Source organism: Rhopilema esculentum, unplaced genomic scaffold (genome assembly GCF_057945365.1).
Source record: "Rhopilema esculentum isolate cy_ngs unplaced genomic scaffold, ASM5794536v1 HiC_scaffold_30, whole genome shotgun sequence".
NCBI classification, from domain to species: Eukaryota; Metazoa; Cnidaria; class Scyphozoa; order Rhizostomeae; family Rhizostomatidae; genus Rhopilema; species Rhopilema esculentum.
The window spans coordinates 4938-22532 of NW_028300841.1; the positions used below are offsets into that span (position 1 = coordinate 4938).

Here is a 17595-nt window from a genome sequence, read left to right on the forward strand (position 1 = left end):
GCGCCCTGTAGCAGTTGTAGGATTGACTTTTGTGAGAATATCTTCCCGCTGAACAATCAATTTGTCATATTTAGCTGGATACGTGAATGAAGCAGCAGGGCCAGATAGATGCAGAAATTTAATTTCTGCCTCATTTCTTTCCTTCATCTTATGAAGAGCATAAGCAAGCCACCATTTCCCATCATATTTACAAGTGATGTAGCCATTTATGCTTTCCCATGACAGAAGCTCTTGTGGCTGTACTGGAACAACTGAAACCTGCCTTTTATCGTAAGCCCTGGAGTACTCTTTTGTGATAAGCTCAGTTGTAGAGCCTTCCATTGGGATGAATGCATTGAGCTTTTGCGTTTCTTCTATTTTTTTGCTTTTCAAAAACCGTTAAGATAAAAATTTCTCTTTATCTTTCACTTCCAAATTCCTCTTCAGAAACAAACTCAAAAACTACATTCCTGATGTTTTCCTTTGCTCAATTAAAAAGTTGCTTTGGTGTTTGAATTTGTTCACCATGTGGACGTTGGAGGCTTGCCCTTGCTGCAAGACGCTTGATTGTCCCCCCAACACCATCACAAGCTCCTTTTCCATGTGATGTTGCAAAAAAATGCCATTCACCAGATATTCCAAAGTCTTCTTTATGGAATGCTAAGTTCACAAAGCTCTTCCTGTTCTTATACTGGGAAGCATCACCATCCGAGAAGTAGATACCCTTTTCATGCAAGGAATGGCATCCTTTAAATGCTTCATCATTTTGTTCTGAAACGTATACACTGCAACTGTGTCATGCTTTAAGCAATCTGAAATAATTACATAACTTAAATGCTCAATTTTGTCTGATTTATCATCGGCAGGCTTGTAGTAAGTCACAGAAGGATGAATAGTTGCCTGGCTGTTGTTCCAATGGAACCCTTGAGCATCATGTTGCATTACAAATGAATAATTATCTGCAAAATCACCAATTACTAGTAAGTCTCCTTTCTCCAACTGCATTTTCATTTCCTTTAAAAAAGAAGATTGTTCCTGTGCTATGAATGGGTGTCTTTGAAGCTTCATCAGATAATCAATTAGATTATTTACAAACAAGAGTTGTTTTTAACAGGTTGATTGATTATTTTTGAAAGCACAAAGACAGTTTATTGAAATGAACATGTAACTGCTGATTGGTGTCAGATTCAGTGTCACGCCCTCTAATTCCTATGTAGCCCTCTACTCTTCTAAAAGAAGCTTAAAGATTGCAGACAGACAGACAGATTTGACTCAATAGCATTGCAAATTTTCATGCTGGTATCTGCTTTCGGCAAAGTTTTTTATGGTTAAAAAAGTATTATTAAAATAAAAAGAAAGTCTTCTAAGAGGGATCATTGCTAATCTTCAGATTTTTTTTATAAAAGGCTCACTTAAGGAAACGAGTGGTACAAACCATTGTTAAGAATGAATATACCAAATAAGTCTTTCCATTGCAAGACTTTCATTACAATAGGTTCCCTAAACAATTTTACTCAAATTTTTTCAAAAAATAAATCTTCATCCAGTGAAATGGCTATAACTCTGGAATCCATGTAAACCCCAACACAAAACTTTGCATATCACTTATTTACATATCACAAATTGTTGGCAATAGGCAGATATCCATAAAGTTGAAGAATAAGAAAAAGTATTGCTAAATGACCCAAAAGTGAAAACAATATAACAAGTCAAGTAAAAGATGCAAATTAATCATGAAAAAATTGACATAGACGGGTGATGACTCAACCTCTGTATGAAAAAAGGATGGTTTCAAGTGGGACAAAGAAGATTAAAAAATTTCATGAAATTCATCACTTAGGAAAGCATATAATCATATCCCTTAACACTGTGTCCTCCAGTAAAGGGCAGTTCAAATGATCCTGAAACAATTTCTCATCATGAGCAGTTTCGGACATGACCTCTATGAAGCATCTTATTTCCAAAGCATTGTCATTGCTCAAAACCATTAAAAATGCTTGAAACTGTTCGCTTGAGAGCTTCATATGCAATTTGTTGTGCTCTGATGCACTGGTTGTACTACTCTATCAATAAAACCAGCAGCCACTGTCTCTGACTCAATAAATAGGTCCTTATCAAACACAAGATGTGTATATATGGACATATAGGTTCTTAGAAATCTACTTTGCGAGGGCATCTTTTGAGAACTTAAAAACATGGAAAAATTAACATCATCGAGGAATGGAAAATGAATATCAAATTTTATGATAAACTGAAATATCAAATCTGAAGACCCGCTTCAGGAAATCTACAGAAGGTTGCAGTGGCATATGACATGCATGCATGAAAATCCCCCAACCTGACAACAAATCGTTTTATATAGTCTTTAGACTTCCATGGAACTTGTTGTACAGCTTCATCAAAGGCTAACACAGAGCAATAAATATCCAACTTCATCATTATGTCTGAGCTTCTGGTCAATATTCCTTTGATAGTGGACATATCTGTGACTGGGGCATCAATAACGGGTAGATATGCAAAACGAGACACCCTAGGTGGCTTTTCTGAAATTATTGAATCAAAACTAGTCCAACCTGGGAGTAAACTGTTCTCTTTACTTCCTATTTCTTTGCAGGCAATTTATGAAAAGTCTATTATTTGACTTTGAGATAGAGGACATTGATGCTCGGAGAGTTCTATGTCAATGCTAGTTGCCACTGAATATAAATTTGGTGACTCTTTCTTGCCTAGATAGTATGGCTCAATTTGTTGTGGTACTTGCTTCATACAACAAATTGCTTCATACAACAAATTGACTTTTTGATTGGAACAGCACTTTCTGAACTAGGAGGCCGCTCACTGGAATCTCTCTGTTGTTGAATTACGATTCCATTTGTCATATGCGTTGTTCCAAAATCAGTTGCTGTTTCTTCTCAAAAATCGATGTTGTCCGAAAACATTGTTATCAGAGTATTTTTTACAATGCCCTTTGGTATAACAAAGTCACTGTTTAGCTGTTTGATATGCTAAAGCAGTATCTAGTGACAAAACTGCTAAATGGAAAGCAGCATTCCCAAACCCATTCACTATCTTGGTCAGGTCTTGTGCCTCATTTGCCTAACAGTGATTTCTAAGCCTAGTGCTTAAAGTGTCTGCTTCTTGAAGCTACATATATTATGTCTTGGGCAATTGAAAGGACTTGCAACTGATCTTTTTCAGGAATTTCTATTTGCACGTTATCCTGAATCAATTCATCCGAAATATTTAGGGCCCCTGCCAAAAAATTGGACAGCTTGGCAGGAATTTTACTTCTTGCATTCACTAAACTAAATTCTGCAATTTTTGGGGGCCAATGGGTGAAGAATTTTGGACATTCAGTCATGTATTTTCGAATAATAAGTGCTGCATAGAACAAGGTTCTACTATAATCTTATGAATTCTGATATTCTAATTGAGTACAACTCATAGTCACTGTCATCAATCTCATTTGTTGTAATTGTACTATCTTCAATTACTGACCAAACAGAAAGATCCTCACAGAATATAATTTCACTTTTGTTCCTGTGACCAGGTGTATGAAAAATAAGCTGAGGAAAGCGGTTTTTCAACCTCTGTTTGACTCGAAAGGCTCTATAATTAGATGCCTCTTTACCTTTTACAGTTTAGAGATCTATTTAAATTCATGTTACAGTTTAGTCATGAACATAGCCTCTTTGTTGCTGATAATTTTCTTTTGAAAAGGAAAAAGGGATCATTTTCAAACTTTTCGCATTATGAAACTTTCTTCCTAGACTGACGTTACATTGCATAATAATTTTCCGTACTTCAATGCATATATGAACTCATCTGTGTTTCAAACTTTCCTCATTTTGAAATCAATGCTGCACTGAAAAAATTTGCATCTTGCGCTAGGTTTTTAGCGTGGCATCAGCTTAAAACAAAAGAGTCTTTAGGAATAAATAGAAATCCCAGTTGTTAAAAACTGACAAAATTGGACATGTTGAACTTCTTCAGTCAAAAACTGACGACCAATAATGCATCAGTTTTTGCTTAATACAATTTATACTCTATCGCACTAGCACTCACGCTGCTATTGTCACGAATGACACATAAATATTATTCAGGGCTAAATACTTTAGGATACTATTTCAGCCAATAGAGAAATTATAATATCCATTGCGAAAATTGTTGTTCTCTTTGGATTCAATATGACTGTGACAATTTTCAGGCTCACCTAGATTTAAGAATTGATAGTGAAAATGTTGTTCTAAAGAGGCCTTTTTAAAATGCACCAAGAAATGCAACCTATTGGCCTAAGAAAACTCAAAACGAGTCAATTTCTTGTTGTGCTTATGTCATCAATGAGACCTTGTTTTGTTAGGGATCACCTTGAGCACGAAAGGCCTGTTACTCTCTATCCAGATATTTATAACTTTCTGTCATTTCATCCAAATGAGCTCTCCAGTAATGATCTCTCTGAATATAAACAGTCAAAGGGCTACAGTTTCTATTCGCAGGGTTGGCTATCACCATTACTTTTTCATCCCATTGCTGATGATAGTGAGTTCTGTTTTCTCAAGGGAAATTGCAGACCATCACAACGAATCAATGATACCCCACATAAACTGTGGATCTGTTTGGGGAAATGTAATGGGAAACATTGTCTCAACACACTGCTCATGCATGGCTGGACTGTCTCAGACATGCAATCATGTTGTAGCAGCTCTCTTTAGGATTGAGGCTGTGAGCAGAATGGGACTTAATAATCCTCCTTGCACTTCAAGGTCCTGCCCATGTTTACCCAATAACAAAGTTGTGAAGCCAGTAAAGATTAAAGATTTAAAGCTAAAACGGACCATTTTAGGAGGAATAGTGAAAAAGAAAGTTGAATTGAACTGTTCCCCCAAGAAGAATTTTGACCCTTTGGAGCATGTTGAATACTTGCAGGACAGGAGCTTAACCTGCAGGACATGGCAAAATCCCTTGAGACAGTCTGTAAAAGGTCTGAATATATTATGTTTAAAGCACTGCCAAAGAAAGAGTTACCAGCAACAGAGGTGCAAAATGCAAAGGTTATTCCATTCGAAGAACATTTTTACAATCTACCAATAGAGTTGATTTCTTGAACCATATAAAAGAGGTAAAAATGGAAGGTATAAGCACAATAGAGATGTTAACCAGAGGACAGGCAGATAAGCAACATTCGCATTTCTTTAGAAAGCATGCTATCACTGGATCTAAGGGACATGATGTCAAAACTTGTATGGCCACTTTGAGAAAGGGGGATTCTAAGAGAGACTCATTGAGGAATATCTATTCCAAAATTGCTGGAGCCACAGATATAGTTGACCAACTGCCATCTCTAAAGTATAGAAGAGCAATGGAACCAGTTGCAATAGAATCCTTCAAGAAAGAGTTTGGAAAGCACTATAATCATGTGAAAATAACATCATGTGGGTTGTTCTTATGTCAAGACATGCCATTTGCTGGTGGAAGCCCTGACTATTGTTTCATGTCAATTCTGCGGGAGGGCATGCATAGAGGTGAAATGCCCTTTTTCAATCTGTCACACCACAGCTTATGATCCCAAAATAAAACTGCGCAATTCCACGCAGATCCCTTTATCGACATTTGCACTTAGAACCGTAGCTAAAATTAGCAAACCACCAAACATAAGAAGGGAAATGTTAATCGTAAGAAGGATCTTCCTTGCAATACAGACAGTGATGATATTTTTTATTCTAATCTGTTGGATGCGTACATGGAACGCCCTCGACAGCTCGAAAACGTTTTATACGTTGACTGGGCTGAAAAATATTTATTAGACAGATCTAATAATAGTCGTCGTTCTAATTTACAGCAGGATGATGACAGCTCAGATGAGGAAGACACGTCAGACGTACGTCCGGCAGTCCTTGTTGACTGAATGGGTAGAAGATGGAAACAGCGCAAGGTTGAAGCTGTTGCCCGGTGGAGATTCTACCTTCCGAATGGTGAAAACCAGGAGAACTACTACATGCAAAAGCCGGTGTTGAATCTGCCTTTGCGGAAAGAAACGCCTGTCATTTCTCCAAACAATGTGTCGAAGACAATGTGCCATTCGTAACCTGATTGAAGAGCGAGACGACGCCATGACTGCTCTCCAGGATGCCAGACAAAGAGGGTTCTCACTCGCTCGTCTGCGCAAGATGGCACAATCCTTATGTGACATGGACTGGATCGGTGAAGACGAATTCAATACGTTCATTGATGAGGTAACAACTGCCCATTCTGCCAATGCAGTCAAAGATGAAGAAGAAGTCACTGTTGCTGACTTCAATCCAGATCATGCAGATCTTGGTAACTTAAGGGTCAACAACATTCACATTGAATCTGTCACTTTTGCAGCATATGCAATTTGGAGGTAAGCACATCATTTTAATGGGTGATCCTGCACAACTTCCAGCCATTGAGCGTGACATATTTGATTCCTTCTTATGGAGGAAGTTCAGTACTGATTTCTTTTGGAAACGAGATCCTGGTTGACCTGCATGTTGGCCTGACGGTGGCATTTGTTTTTTAACATAAGTAGAATTTACACAGGTGTAGATTATTTTTCTCTCTAAGCTTAATTTTGAGCAGCTATCATCAAGGGGGCATTTATAAACAGATGTGGCTAATAAACAGAACAGCAAACTATAATAGAGAAGGTTTGTTGAATTCTAATGCAACATGTGTGGCAATATTGAGTGTGGTGTTACTGGGAATGCCATAATAACTCTGGCAATGTGGTAGTTTTTAAAAAAACTGTTTATTGTGCCTTTCTGGTTTTCAAGTCTGTGGAATCAAGTATATCTACAAAAAATACTCATTTAGTGTTGGGGGCTCGACTTCAAAGAATTTTGCAGTGCTGTTGCCATACAAGCAGGTAAAAGCATTTCATAACAATGCCCTGACAGCATAAAATTTCCCAACAGAACTGAGGCCAATCTTGAGATTTTTCTTGAAATCCACAAACTTGAAGGAGTTGATGATGTCTCCAAACACCCACTCAACAGAAATTCTTACGTGACTCATTGATTGATTAAAAGCAAGCTCATCAGGTGTGAGAGCTGCTCTTCTTGCAAACGGGCGCTGGAGGTGAACACAATGCGGGTATGCAGGGTCACCATAGATGCAAAGAGTTGCACCATCTGGGGAAAACGAGTGCTGTTCTAATTGCTCCAGTAGACCAGACATTACAAGCAATCTGCTGTCATGTCTTCTACCTTCAACAGGCCCAAAAAGGTTTGCAATCATACCATTTGGAGCAACAACTGACTGAAACTTGAGTGCATGAACCCTTTTGTGCCCATTGTAGACAGCTTTTTGATTCCTGGTTGGCCTGCATATAGGCCTGACAGTGCCATCAACAAATCCCCAGCAGTTGTCCAATGCAGCACCTTTGTTGTGTATTGCATCAGCAAATGACTGGAGATTCTCTCTTGAGAGCCATGGCTGGTTCAGGTCGTTCAGTAGATTGGAAAACCTGTCATATATATCCTCAACCACCAAGTTGAAGATCATGCATAGTTGCGGAACAGGCCTTCCGAATCTTGGGACTAAATCCGCGTACCGGCAGGGATACGTGAAACGCTTCAAGCAGACACACAGCGCTTCAACGGGGCCAACAATGACACCATTGTAGCATCGATAAATTTCTGGCAGTTGAAGGGCTTGCACAAGATTGTATATGTCCTGCTTTTTGAAACGCATTTCAACAGAGCACTCCTCTTCGGCCATATCTTCCAAGCTAAAACGTTCATATTTAAAATATGGAAGCTCTAAATGAAGATTAACGTTGTTTGCGTGACCACGATGTAATAAAAGTTAGTCCTCGACATCTTCCATATTTTCCTCGAGCACGATGAATAAATTGTTTGCCATTTTTGCAGCTTCAAGTAAACTGAATTTGGCGCCAAACTGCAATGCGTTGTGACAGGCACGTTGTGAATCGTAACAGGAAAAAGGTCAACGCATCGGGATGACTAGATTCCAGACCTTTTCAGCTTGTCTCGATCTGTCTCGTCTTGTTTCGTAAACTCTCTATTATGGTTTCAACTGCATGTAACCCAACAGATGAAAAATATTAAAATAAAGGAATGCTTGTATAATAATTATCAACAAACAGTATGTAGCCCTTATTCTTCAAAGGCTCTGTCAGCTTGATAACAACTCTTGCTGCTACCCGCGACAATAAACCAGAAATCTCATCTGCCGCTGACGTGGACCTTTGTCTACCTAATGCTTCAGGTATTCCTTGAAGGTTGTCTACTTCACCGTGTAGTCACCCCAGCCGTCTCCTCTCTTTCTGCCAGTATTAACTACCATATCCCAACTGTAGCCAGTGGAAGACCTTAGTCTGCTAAAATCCATCATTTAAAACCCCAGTGTATCACATTTTGTTGATCACAGCCTTAAAGATTGCAAGAATTGCACAATATCTTCTAAATGTTGGCAGAAACATTGACCATAACAATCCAGAAAATAGGATATCTTGACAATGCCCATATAAATTAGGTGGGCCAGAAACCTGCAAAACTCTATCAAATCAATTTTCCTCCATGCGAGCTCACCATGAGACAGTGCCGTGTAACTTTTGCCAATCTCTTCACCATGAACAGCATACAGGTTTGAATTAATTAATAGTTTGCATTAGCTGGAGTGGAGAGAACAGAAGAAAAAAGTTCAGAGTTTTTTTGGTTCTTGTCCTCCTCTCCAGACAATAAATGGCCCAGTTTCTGCAACATTGTGAGCTGGAATAGGCTTTTTTGCTTTTCCGGTGCATTTTTTATTCTTAACATAAAAAGGATTTTATATAGTAACAAATGTAGGTGGGAAAGTTGGATTTTATGAGCTACGAGTTCAAGGTCAATACGATATTTGCAATCTACCCAGGGAAAAAGGAAAAACGGGCAGACAACCAAGAAATGGAACAGTCGGAAAGCCACCAAAATTTTAGAGAGCTCTTAGCACAATGCTTTCAATAGCTTTTTTTAAATTATCCTCAAATAATCATTTGTTTTCACGGCTGAATTTGCTACAAAAATCTAAAAAATTATCATCGATTTCCGATTTCAACAAAAAATACAAAATAAATTCCATATTTCAACAATGATATTTACCACGCTCTAGCCCTTTGATAACATATAAAATCAATTCAGCATTTTTACCACAAGTCGCAGTTCTACACCATATTTTGTTGCACCAAAAGAACGTTTAAATACATCATCAAAATGGCAGAGGCAAAGAAATCTCAAGATCCCTCAAGTAACTTCAATGTCTTTGTACCTTTTCTGGCTTGTGTGGATATTATTCTTTTAAAATAAACATCCATATACTAGCGCACAACTACCATTGTGGGTTAAAACAAAACCTTGACATTATCATTTACTGACTACAGTTTAAATTATCAACAATCAATATTCTCAGACAGTTTCTTGCTCATATTTGTGAATAAAATGCAGCCTTTTGCAAAATTTTAAACATCGTCAAATACATTTTTATTTGTAGAAACCAATTCTTAAAAGAACTTTTTCCAACACCAAAAGATTTCCATTCTTTTTCTTAAAACAAACCAATATAATGTGCTTACTACTTGCTAATATTCGAAAGTTCCATTGACTAATTATTTCTTCTTTTCACTAGAGTCCTCCAAAGGTTACTTGCATTGCCTGTCCCTGATAAAAATTTCAAAAGGAAACACAAGTAACATGACTTTTATTTACAAACAAGCCCGTCCAAAGTACAAAAAGTCATTGGATACAACACCCAACAACATAAATACCTTACTGAACTCCAACGCTCAAGAAATACCGTAAGTCTTAAAAATACAAAGTCAGACAATGAAGGCATCATGATCTTCAATCACGAGTCAACTGCATTTGATATCCCTAGGCAAACCATAAATTTTGACTATCAAAAAACAGAAAATCTCCAGCCACCACTGTCCATCTCAAGTCAAGCGAAGTGCCAACCTTGAAGCTTAGCCAGAGCATAAAGACCACAGCAACCATAACATTCGGAAACCAACCCCCAAACGCTGTTTTTTCTTCAGAACGGGAGAAACCCTACACGTTGAAGAAGATTGTATTGCTGACGACAGCTCCGGGACAACAGAACTTCATCTCTGGGAGCCACTTTATAATAGTATTCAGCACAACAAAATGTACCTCTTCAAAAACCTTGTTATCAAGTCTTACAAAGGTAAGAGTTGGCTTTTTCTTTCATGCTTATCATTTAAATGATTTACGTGGTTCAGTTATTATAATGTCCAAGGAACAAATCTCAGAAATCCTCGTTCACTCGATTTTTCAAGCGCTCTTATACACCTTCTATTTAGATTTTGTTGACATTTTTGTATTCACCAAAAGAAGTCTCCATCTCTATCTGCTAAACTGTCTGTCAAAAAATAAATCCTCCAAAAAACCATTGCCTTAACTACCAAGCAGTTACAAAACTATTCATATCTACTTATCAATGTTAAACAATTGCATTTTTTGAAGAAATAAACAATACCATTATACTTCTTCTGATAATTCTCTGAAATATTAAATTCCTTTTTTCAACAACCAAACATTTCATTTTAAAACTGCACCATTTTTTTTCTACAGTATACTTTCTAGGACCAACTATCCCCACTCAATTGGTATTAACAAAACCAATTTTTTCAGTACCCAAAATCTTATAAGTTTCTTATTAAAAAGCTGCACATTGCTCATGTCCACGTTATTATTCTCATACTTGTTATTATTCTTTTGTAGGTCTAGAAGTATTTTCCTTCGTTAGCAACTAGGGCTGTCCAAACCTTCAGATATTCCTATTCGGTTATTCAGTTTAAAATTTAACGAATATTCGGTTATTCGGCGAATATGGGTGTGGCAAAATGGGTGTGGCAGGGTGGTGGTAAAAAACTGCAATCTGAAAATTTATTGTAATTTAACCAAACTGTGAATATAGCTAATCAGTCATTACCATTCGATAAGTTAGAACCATTAATTTTTTGTTTTCCTATTGATATTTCCTGTGTCCTGATTTTTAAAACGATTTTTTGTCAAAAATAAATGTTTTCTTGAACCTTCCCTAGCATTAGTCACCACTAATGGCCAGAAAGTCAGTATCAAATTGACGAGAAACTATAGTCGTAAGTCTTCAAAAAGGGTCGTTTTCCAACATTTTGTGAAATGAAAGCTTTCTAGCACAGGCTTCGACACAGGTTGGGAAGTGGAGAAAGGGGAGGGGGGGCAAGAGAAAATTTAAGACTCACAACAGAAGATTTTGTAAAAAGTTATATTATTCTGCAAAATAGTGATAGGGCCATAGCCCCCCGGCCACCCTTCGTCTGAGGCCCTGAAAAAGCCCCATGACCCCCACCTGCAACCCAGGCTCCACTCCCCCTGCCCCCTCCAATCTTGCTTTATTCGCTTTGTAACTATTTCTTGCTGCTGGGTAGACTTGGGTAACGTTGGCTTGCATATGTTCGATATATCAGTCAATGCATCAATAATGTTCTAAGTTCAAGCAAAAGCATAAGAACTGAGAAGCACACTGGGCACAGACACTCTTTTTTCCAAAATTCAGTTTACCTGCCTTTTGCAGCTCACCAAGTTGCCCTTGAATTGTTTAGGTCCTATAGGAAATGACCAAAGGTGTGCCCGTTTGTGGTGATGATCTAAGATGTTTCTTTTCGATCTGCTTCTCAAAACACCAAAAAATATTTTAACTCTTTTTATTTCATTTCAACTTTTTTGACCATGGTAATCCACTCAATATTACAGGTAATCCACTCAACATACTGCTTTACAGGGAGCCTTGCAAAATAAAATCTCCAAACAACTAACTATATGAAATAATCTTATTTACAATGATTGCAGATAAAATAACGAGAAAAAAAAAGTTCACAACAGCTGCAAACTACGCATGCATTGGTTTGAGCCCTTCGAGTGCGCGCTCAAAAATGTCCCTGAGGAGACATTTTTACACACTAAAAAAATAACAAGCAGAAAAGTAGCTATTCAAAAGAAAGTTGACTTTACCACATCAAACGTTGGGGTTAGCAATGCTGAAGTCAAGGGAGCTATACCCTCTTTTAGAAAAGTGCACATTGTTTTACTGGCTTTTTCCTAAGAACTTGTAGAAAGGACCCCCTTTTCCCTCTCTAACTCTGCCCTGCCTAGCTTTGCAAAACTTCCCGAGCTGGGGGGTTTTGTCCGAGTGCCTTGAGTCTATGCCTAAGGCAAATACAAAGCTGGCAGAGAAAGGTCTATGGTTGACAACAGCTGTTTAGCTTTGAATGACTCTATTGACTCTAAACGGACCTGACAATGAAGAAGTGCACCTAATTTCTCATATTTTTTCTAGCAGCAAATAAACATGTTGCAACAAATTTTTCTGTACGAAGAAATTAACCGATTTTAACATATAACTGTCTACAACAGCATCTAGAGAGTACCAGAGCATCAAGGTTTCTCAGGAATCTGGGTTAATTCTTATACTAGTAACAAAGACAAAATGACAGTAAATCAAAGCAAGGCTGCATCCAAATTTGATTAATTATCGCAGTTCTTTTTCTCAAGCTAACCCTTTTGGCCTAAAAGCAGGGAAAAATAATTTCAAAATTATTGTTTTTATCTACTAAGGCATTGCCAAAACAGAAGATTGGAAATCAATATTTATCTTTATTCAAAGTTTTTGTTGTGCTTGCGCTTTGGAGTAATTTTGCATTTTGCATTTATTCATGTTATTTTTATTCTAAACTCATTTTTAATTCTCGAAAAATTATAAGAAGTTAAGGGGGCAAACCTTGTGACTGCAGTAATTAGTTACTAGGACGTCTTTCCAGGACGATGATGTCAGTCATGGCAATTTTGTTAACTGCAACTGCATATGGTCAAGCAATACTTGTGTGACTTTAGCTAAGTATTTTGTAGTAAATTCCCTGTTATAGTGGTAAGGGTATGGTTTTTCTACTTCGGAATGAAATAGTTCAAAATCCATTTTATGTACTTTCGTGTGCAAGTTAACTGATCGCTAACTTAAAAGTTACAATGCCTAATCACACTGGTTCACATTTGTCAAAATTTCTGCAGTCTGAACACAGCAATGGAAAAGTATAGCAACATACATACATTATTTCTCTCAGCCTATTATTACTATCTAAGGTCAAAACTTTTGTAGCATTTACCTGACATAGACTTCAATTAATTGGTGTGTTTAATGTTTAACTGGTCTCATAAGTTTCATATTTGTAACATTATCTTCTATTATTTCATCATCCTGTGGTTCTTTTCATTGAAATAAGTTAGTCAATTCAATTTTTTGGCAGGCTGGTGACCTAATATTGGCTGACAAAGGCTTCATGATTCATGACCTTGTACCAAAGGGAATATTTCTAAATCTTCCACCTTTTCTTTCTAGCAAGAAACAGTTCTCCAAAGAAAAAGCCATGTTTTGCAAAAAAATAGCCAGTCAGCGCATACATTTGGAGAGCCATAGAAAAATTAAAAAATTACAAAATACTTAATTTGATAACAGCAAATTTGAGACCTTGGTGTAACAAACCTGTGCAGACTTGTGCTGCTTTGGTAAATTTGCAATCAGCAATAATTTATGGTGTTTTTGATAAATACATATTTCTTGTTGCTGAAAAATGAAGCAAAAGATTTCATAAGCTAGTTAATACATTGTGTTAAAAATTCATTAGTATAAAAATCTTTTAACTTTGGAATGTTAGTCTCAGCTACGACTAACATAAATAACTTTTATTTCCCTTGTTGTCCAAACAACAAAATGTGTCCAGGTAGCATTTGCAGCTATCATTTCACCTTGAACTTGGTGCCAGTAACTGTGACTTTCATTGAGAGTTGCATCCAGGTTAAGGTAAAAGCTTGTAGATCTTTTATTTTCCACCTCTTCCTTGATAATTTCTGCAACTTTATGGTCACAATGTTTCCAAGGGCATTTTATTTCCAATACACCAACATCATTGGTTGCAACACCCTTCAAATTTATTATTCCGTCTGGGGAACACCCAAGAAAACCACAAGGTAATAATATTAAACCAACAGACTTTACAGTGTTACCTGTCAGTTTAATATATTCTTGAACAGCTTCTCTTCATGCATCTGTCCCCACATTATCGAGTCCTTGCCAGCCAATGAATATTCACCTTTAAGTGTTTTGAATAGAGATGGTGGATATGGTTTACCATTCAACACATGTCATTGATATGCTGCAAGTATAAGCCCAAAACTGCTTCCTGTCAGGCGAAGGTACCTGTGTTTTCCCCATAAACTTGACTTGTACTGGTCTTTTGTGTTCACAGCTAGCCAAACAATTTGCTCACTTGAGGCTGAACACATTTCAAAAAACTTATTTTGGTCTTCTTTAAATTTCCCTTTTTCAAGATTCCCGCTGTGATGATTTCAGTATCCATTATTCTCAAATTGAACAACCAGCGTTTCGAAGCAAATTGGGAAAGTAACAAAGTTTAACGATTTGACACAAATTCTGCTTGCCTTGAGCGATAATTAGACTTTAATGATGATTAATGACACAAGAAAACTACATAAAACTTTAGAATTTTGACATTAGAATTTGATTTTATCTTCGATCAAAGTGAAACGCCGTATGTAAACATTCAACACAGATCGGTTGCTACCACGTTGCCAAGGGTCGGCACAGTTAACCAATCAGATGCGATTTCCGTTTAAGGAGCGTATAGAAATTACAAGGTGAGCAAACTTATTGCTAAGGTGAGCAGGTTTGGCAGAACCATTCTTTTTTGGTTTTCCTCTAATGTCCACACACTTGTAATGAAATTTTCGTATTGTCCAGTTTTCCCCAGCACATACAATCATTTTCCAATATGCTTTCTTCTTACAAACACACCACAATTCATCACTACGAGGCATTTCTTTCTGTTTTGAATAAATATAGTTTTCATGACAATTTTAGGTGGCACATGGTTGAAGAGAAGAACCTTAGATGCTGAAACGAAGTTTCTGCTGAAGCAGTTATTGAAAGAAGCTCTTTGAATTATTCTGCCGCAATTATATTTCCTCTTGGTGAACAGACTCTCAGCAATATCCACAATGCGACCAGGTCCGTCAATCTGTTGCAGAGTGTTGAGAAAATGCTCCACACAGACATCACGGCAGAATTGCTTCCAATCAACCACCGTGTGTTCGCTTTTGATTTCAAGTTCCTTGAGGACCTGCTTCTGCAACAGGCCCCTTGTTCGTCCACAGTCTAAACTCTAGAAATAGGTAAGCCCTATTATTTGCCACAAATGCAACTTCGAATCTTCAAAGAAACCTTCCTTGCATATGTTAAACCTTCTTCGACATTGTGGGCATCGCCATGTTACCCCACCTGGCATCTATTGAGGGCACCAACATGGCAGCGCTCACACAACATCATTCGTGCAAGCAGCCCATTCTGCAGACACCAGGCAATTGTAGCAGGAATGTTCTCTGTGAATTGTCGGCATATTCCAAATAGAGTCATTGCATTGAACTCTTCGAAATTGGGAACGAATCTTGCTTTTTTGTTGATGGTATTTCTGCAGACAGTCCTCCAGAGTGCCTTACGCTTCGTTGGGAATGCATTGGGTGCAATAATCATTAACACAGTTCTAGACACCAATAGGCTGCCAAGGCAGCTGGTGTGAAATTTCCATATTTTTAAAAATACACGATTGAAAAGCTATTATGTTAGTGAAGTATCTAGTTGTCTATGTAAAATTTTAGACTATGGCAATTGAAAGTTAATTGATTGGTCAGGAGCGTCAATGCTGCAACAGTCCATTACCACACTATTGCGAAAATCAATATACCCCACCCAGGCAAGAGCCCTCTTCAGATTTTCATGGTCGATTAAAAGTTCTGTGCCAGTCTACCACTGCTGAAAATTTGCAACAATTAAAACTGTAAAAAACGGAACGAAAACGAGATGTAGCGACCGTAGCGATGAGAGAAATTCCAAACAAAAACTTATTGGATTTCTTTATCTAAAAGCATGAATCTTCTGTTCCCTGTTTTCCGGAGCCCTGAACAGTGTACAGAGTCCCTGTCTAAAATTTTGCTTTAATGAAAAAAAAATTAGGCAAACTTTTGTAGAAAACACAAACAAAAGTGTTAATGATGAAACACAAACAATATGATACAGCTAGCGCTGAAACTAAAGGAAGAGCTATTTGGATAAAAAATTATAGATATAGAAAGACGCAAACAATCTTTTGGTGGTACAAAACTTGTAAATAGCTTTGAAAAAAGCAAACATTTAGTAAACTAAAGCTTTTCGTCTGACACTCTTCAGAGTTTAAAACGTCAGAACATAGATCGAAAACTCTACGCTTAGAAATATATATACCCAGTTGTGGATCGAAATAGGCCAATCAGAAACACGAGCACATGACTGTAAAGGTTGACCAATCAGTGCCGCTTGCCTATTAGAATGTTACCAATGGAGTCCTAAGGTGAAGACAAAAGGAGTTCGTTTTCACCTTAGGACTCTGAAATGCTTGTCAAGTAATGTAAAATGTAAAAAACTGAAATGTAAAAAACTGGATTCTGAAATGCTTGTCAAGGATTTTGCAAATTTTTTTCCAATAATAACGGACTTAGTTTGAAACTTCTGCATACTGCTTGTTATTATTAGATACTTGCTTACATCTTTGGACCATCATTTATTTACACCAAATATAAATGTTAGAGGTATTGTGAAGAAAAAAGACAGTTGAAGAATGGGGGTTAGCCACTTAAAAAACCATCAACACATGAAAAATCTATAGCTTTTCCGAACGCATTTACAAAACGGGGCCTTCTCCCTCGTTTTTAAGAGTGTGGCCAGCAAACATTTTCTCTAAGGTAAATCCCTGGACCCTCTGCTGTCGGACTCAATTTTGCCCTTCCAATCTTCCAACCCTGGCTATGCCACTGGTCTGGCACACAAGCCTGACCCTGACCTGTATCTGAGCATCATGTACATTTTGTTTATATTTATAGGAATCAATAATCATGCTTTCAACACAGAGCTCCCAAGAAAAATATGCAGCTCTAAATTTTCCTCGAAAAACCCTGGATAGAAAGGCAGTGATTATTAGACAGACACAGCAAAGCTAATAAATCAATTTACACTCGCATAAAATATGATCTTTGTGTTTTGACACCAAATGAACAGATCTGGTTTTTTAATTTTTGGTTGATTGCAATGATTTATATACTCATTGATTTTCTTTGATCTATTTATTAATTTATTTATGTATGTTCCCTTTATTTGTCCATTATTAACATTGATTAAGTATGTAAATTTAAGTATGATCCCAATGTATTAATTTTTGGTGTGTAAGCATGGCCTTCTCGAGACAAGAAGGATGTTCAGAAAATGGAGTTCTCCCAATCAACACAAGAGCTTTCTGAGATTTACATCGATGTGCAATATGAAACAAATGGCAACCCTTTCTTTCTCCCCCGACATCTGTCTCTAGACTTCAAACGAAGCTGAAGGCAAAATGATTTTTGATGGTGCCCCTTAAACTATGCTAGGCATAACACAATATGAGGATTGTTTGGTAATGACACAGAGTTGTTCTTACACAAGTTGGGGCATTATAAAAGG

The 17595-nt window shown here is 37.3% G+C and overlaps 1 protein-coding gene across 1 annotated transcript; it reads right to left on the bottom strand.

Moving 5' to 3' along the window:
- Nucleotides 1–6555: 6555 nt before the first annotated feature.
- Nucleotides 6556–10555, bottom strand: LOC135682976 (uncharacterized). Its single transcript, XM_065198101.2, has one exon. The coding sequence runs from the start codon at nucleotides 7717–7719 to the stop codon at nucleotides 6877–6879; it is 843 nt and encodes a 280-aa protein (XP_065054173.2). The 5' UTR covers nucleotides 7720–10555; the 3' UTR covers nucleotides 6556–6876.
- Nucleotides 10556–17595: the final 7040 nt, after the last annotated feature.

What these genes read in the sequence shown, in the direction of transcription:
- LOC135682976 (XM_065198101.2), bottom strand. Translation starts at nt 7,719, where the DNA reads ATGGCCGAAGAGGAGTGCTCTGTTGAAATGCGTTTCAAAAAGCAGGAC.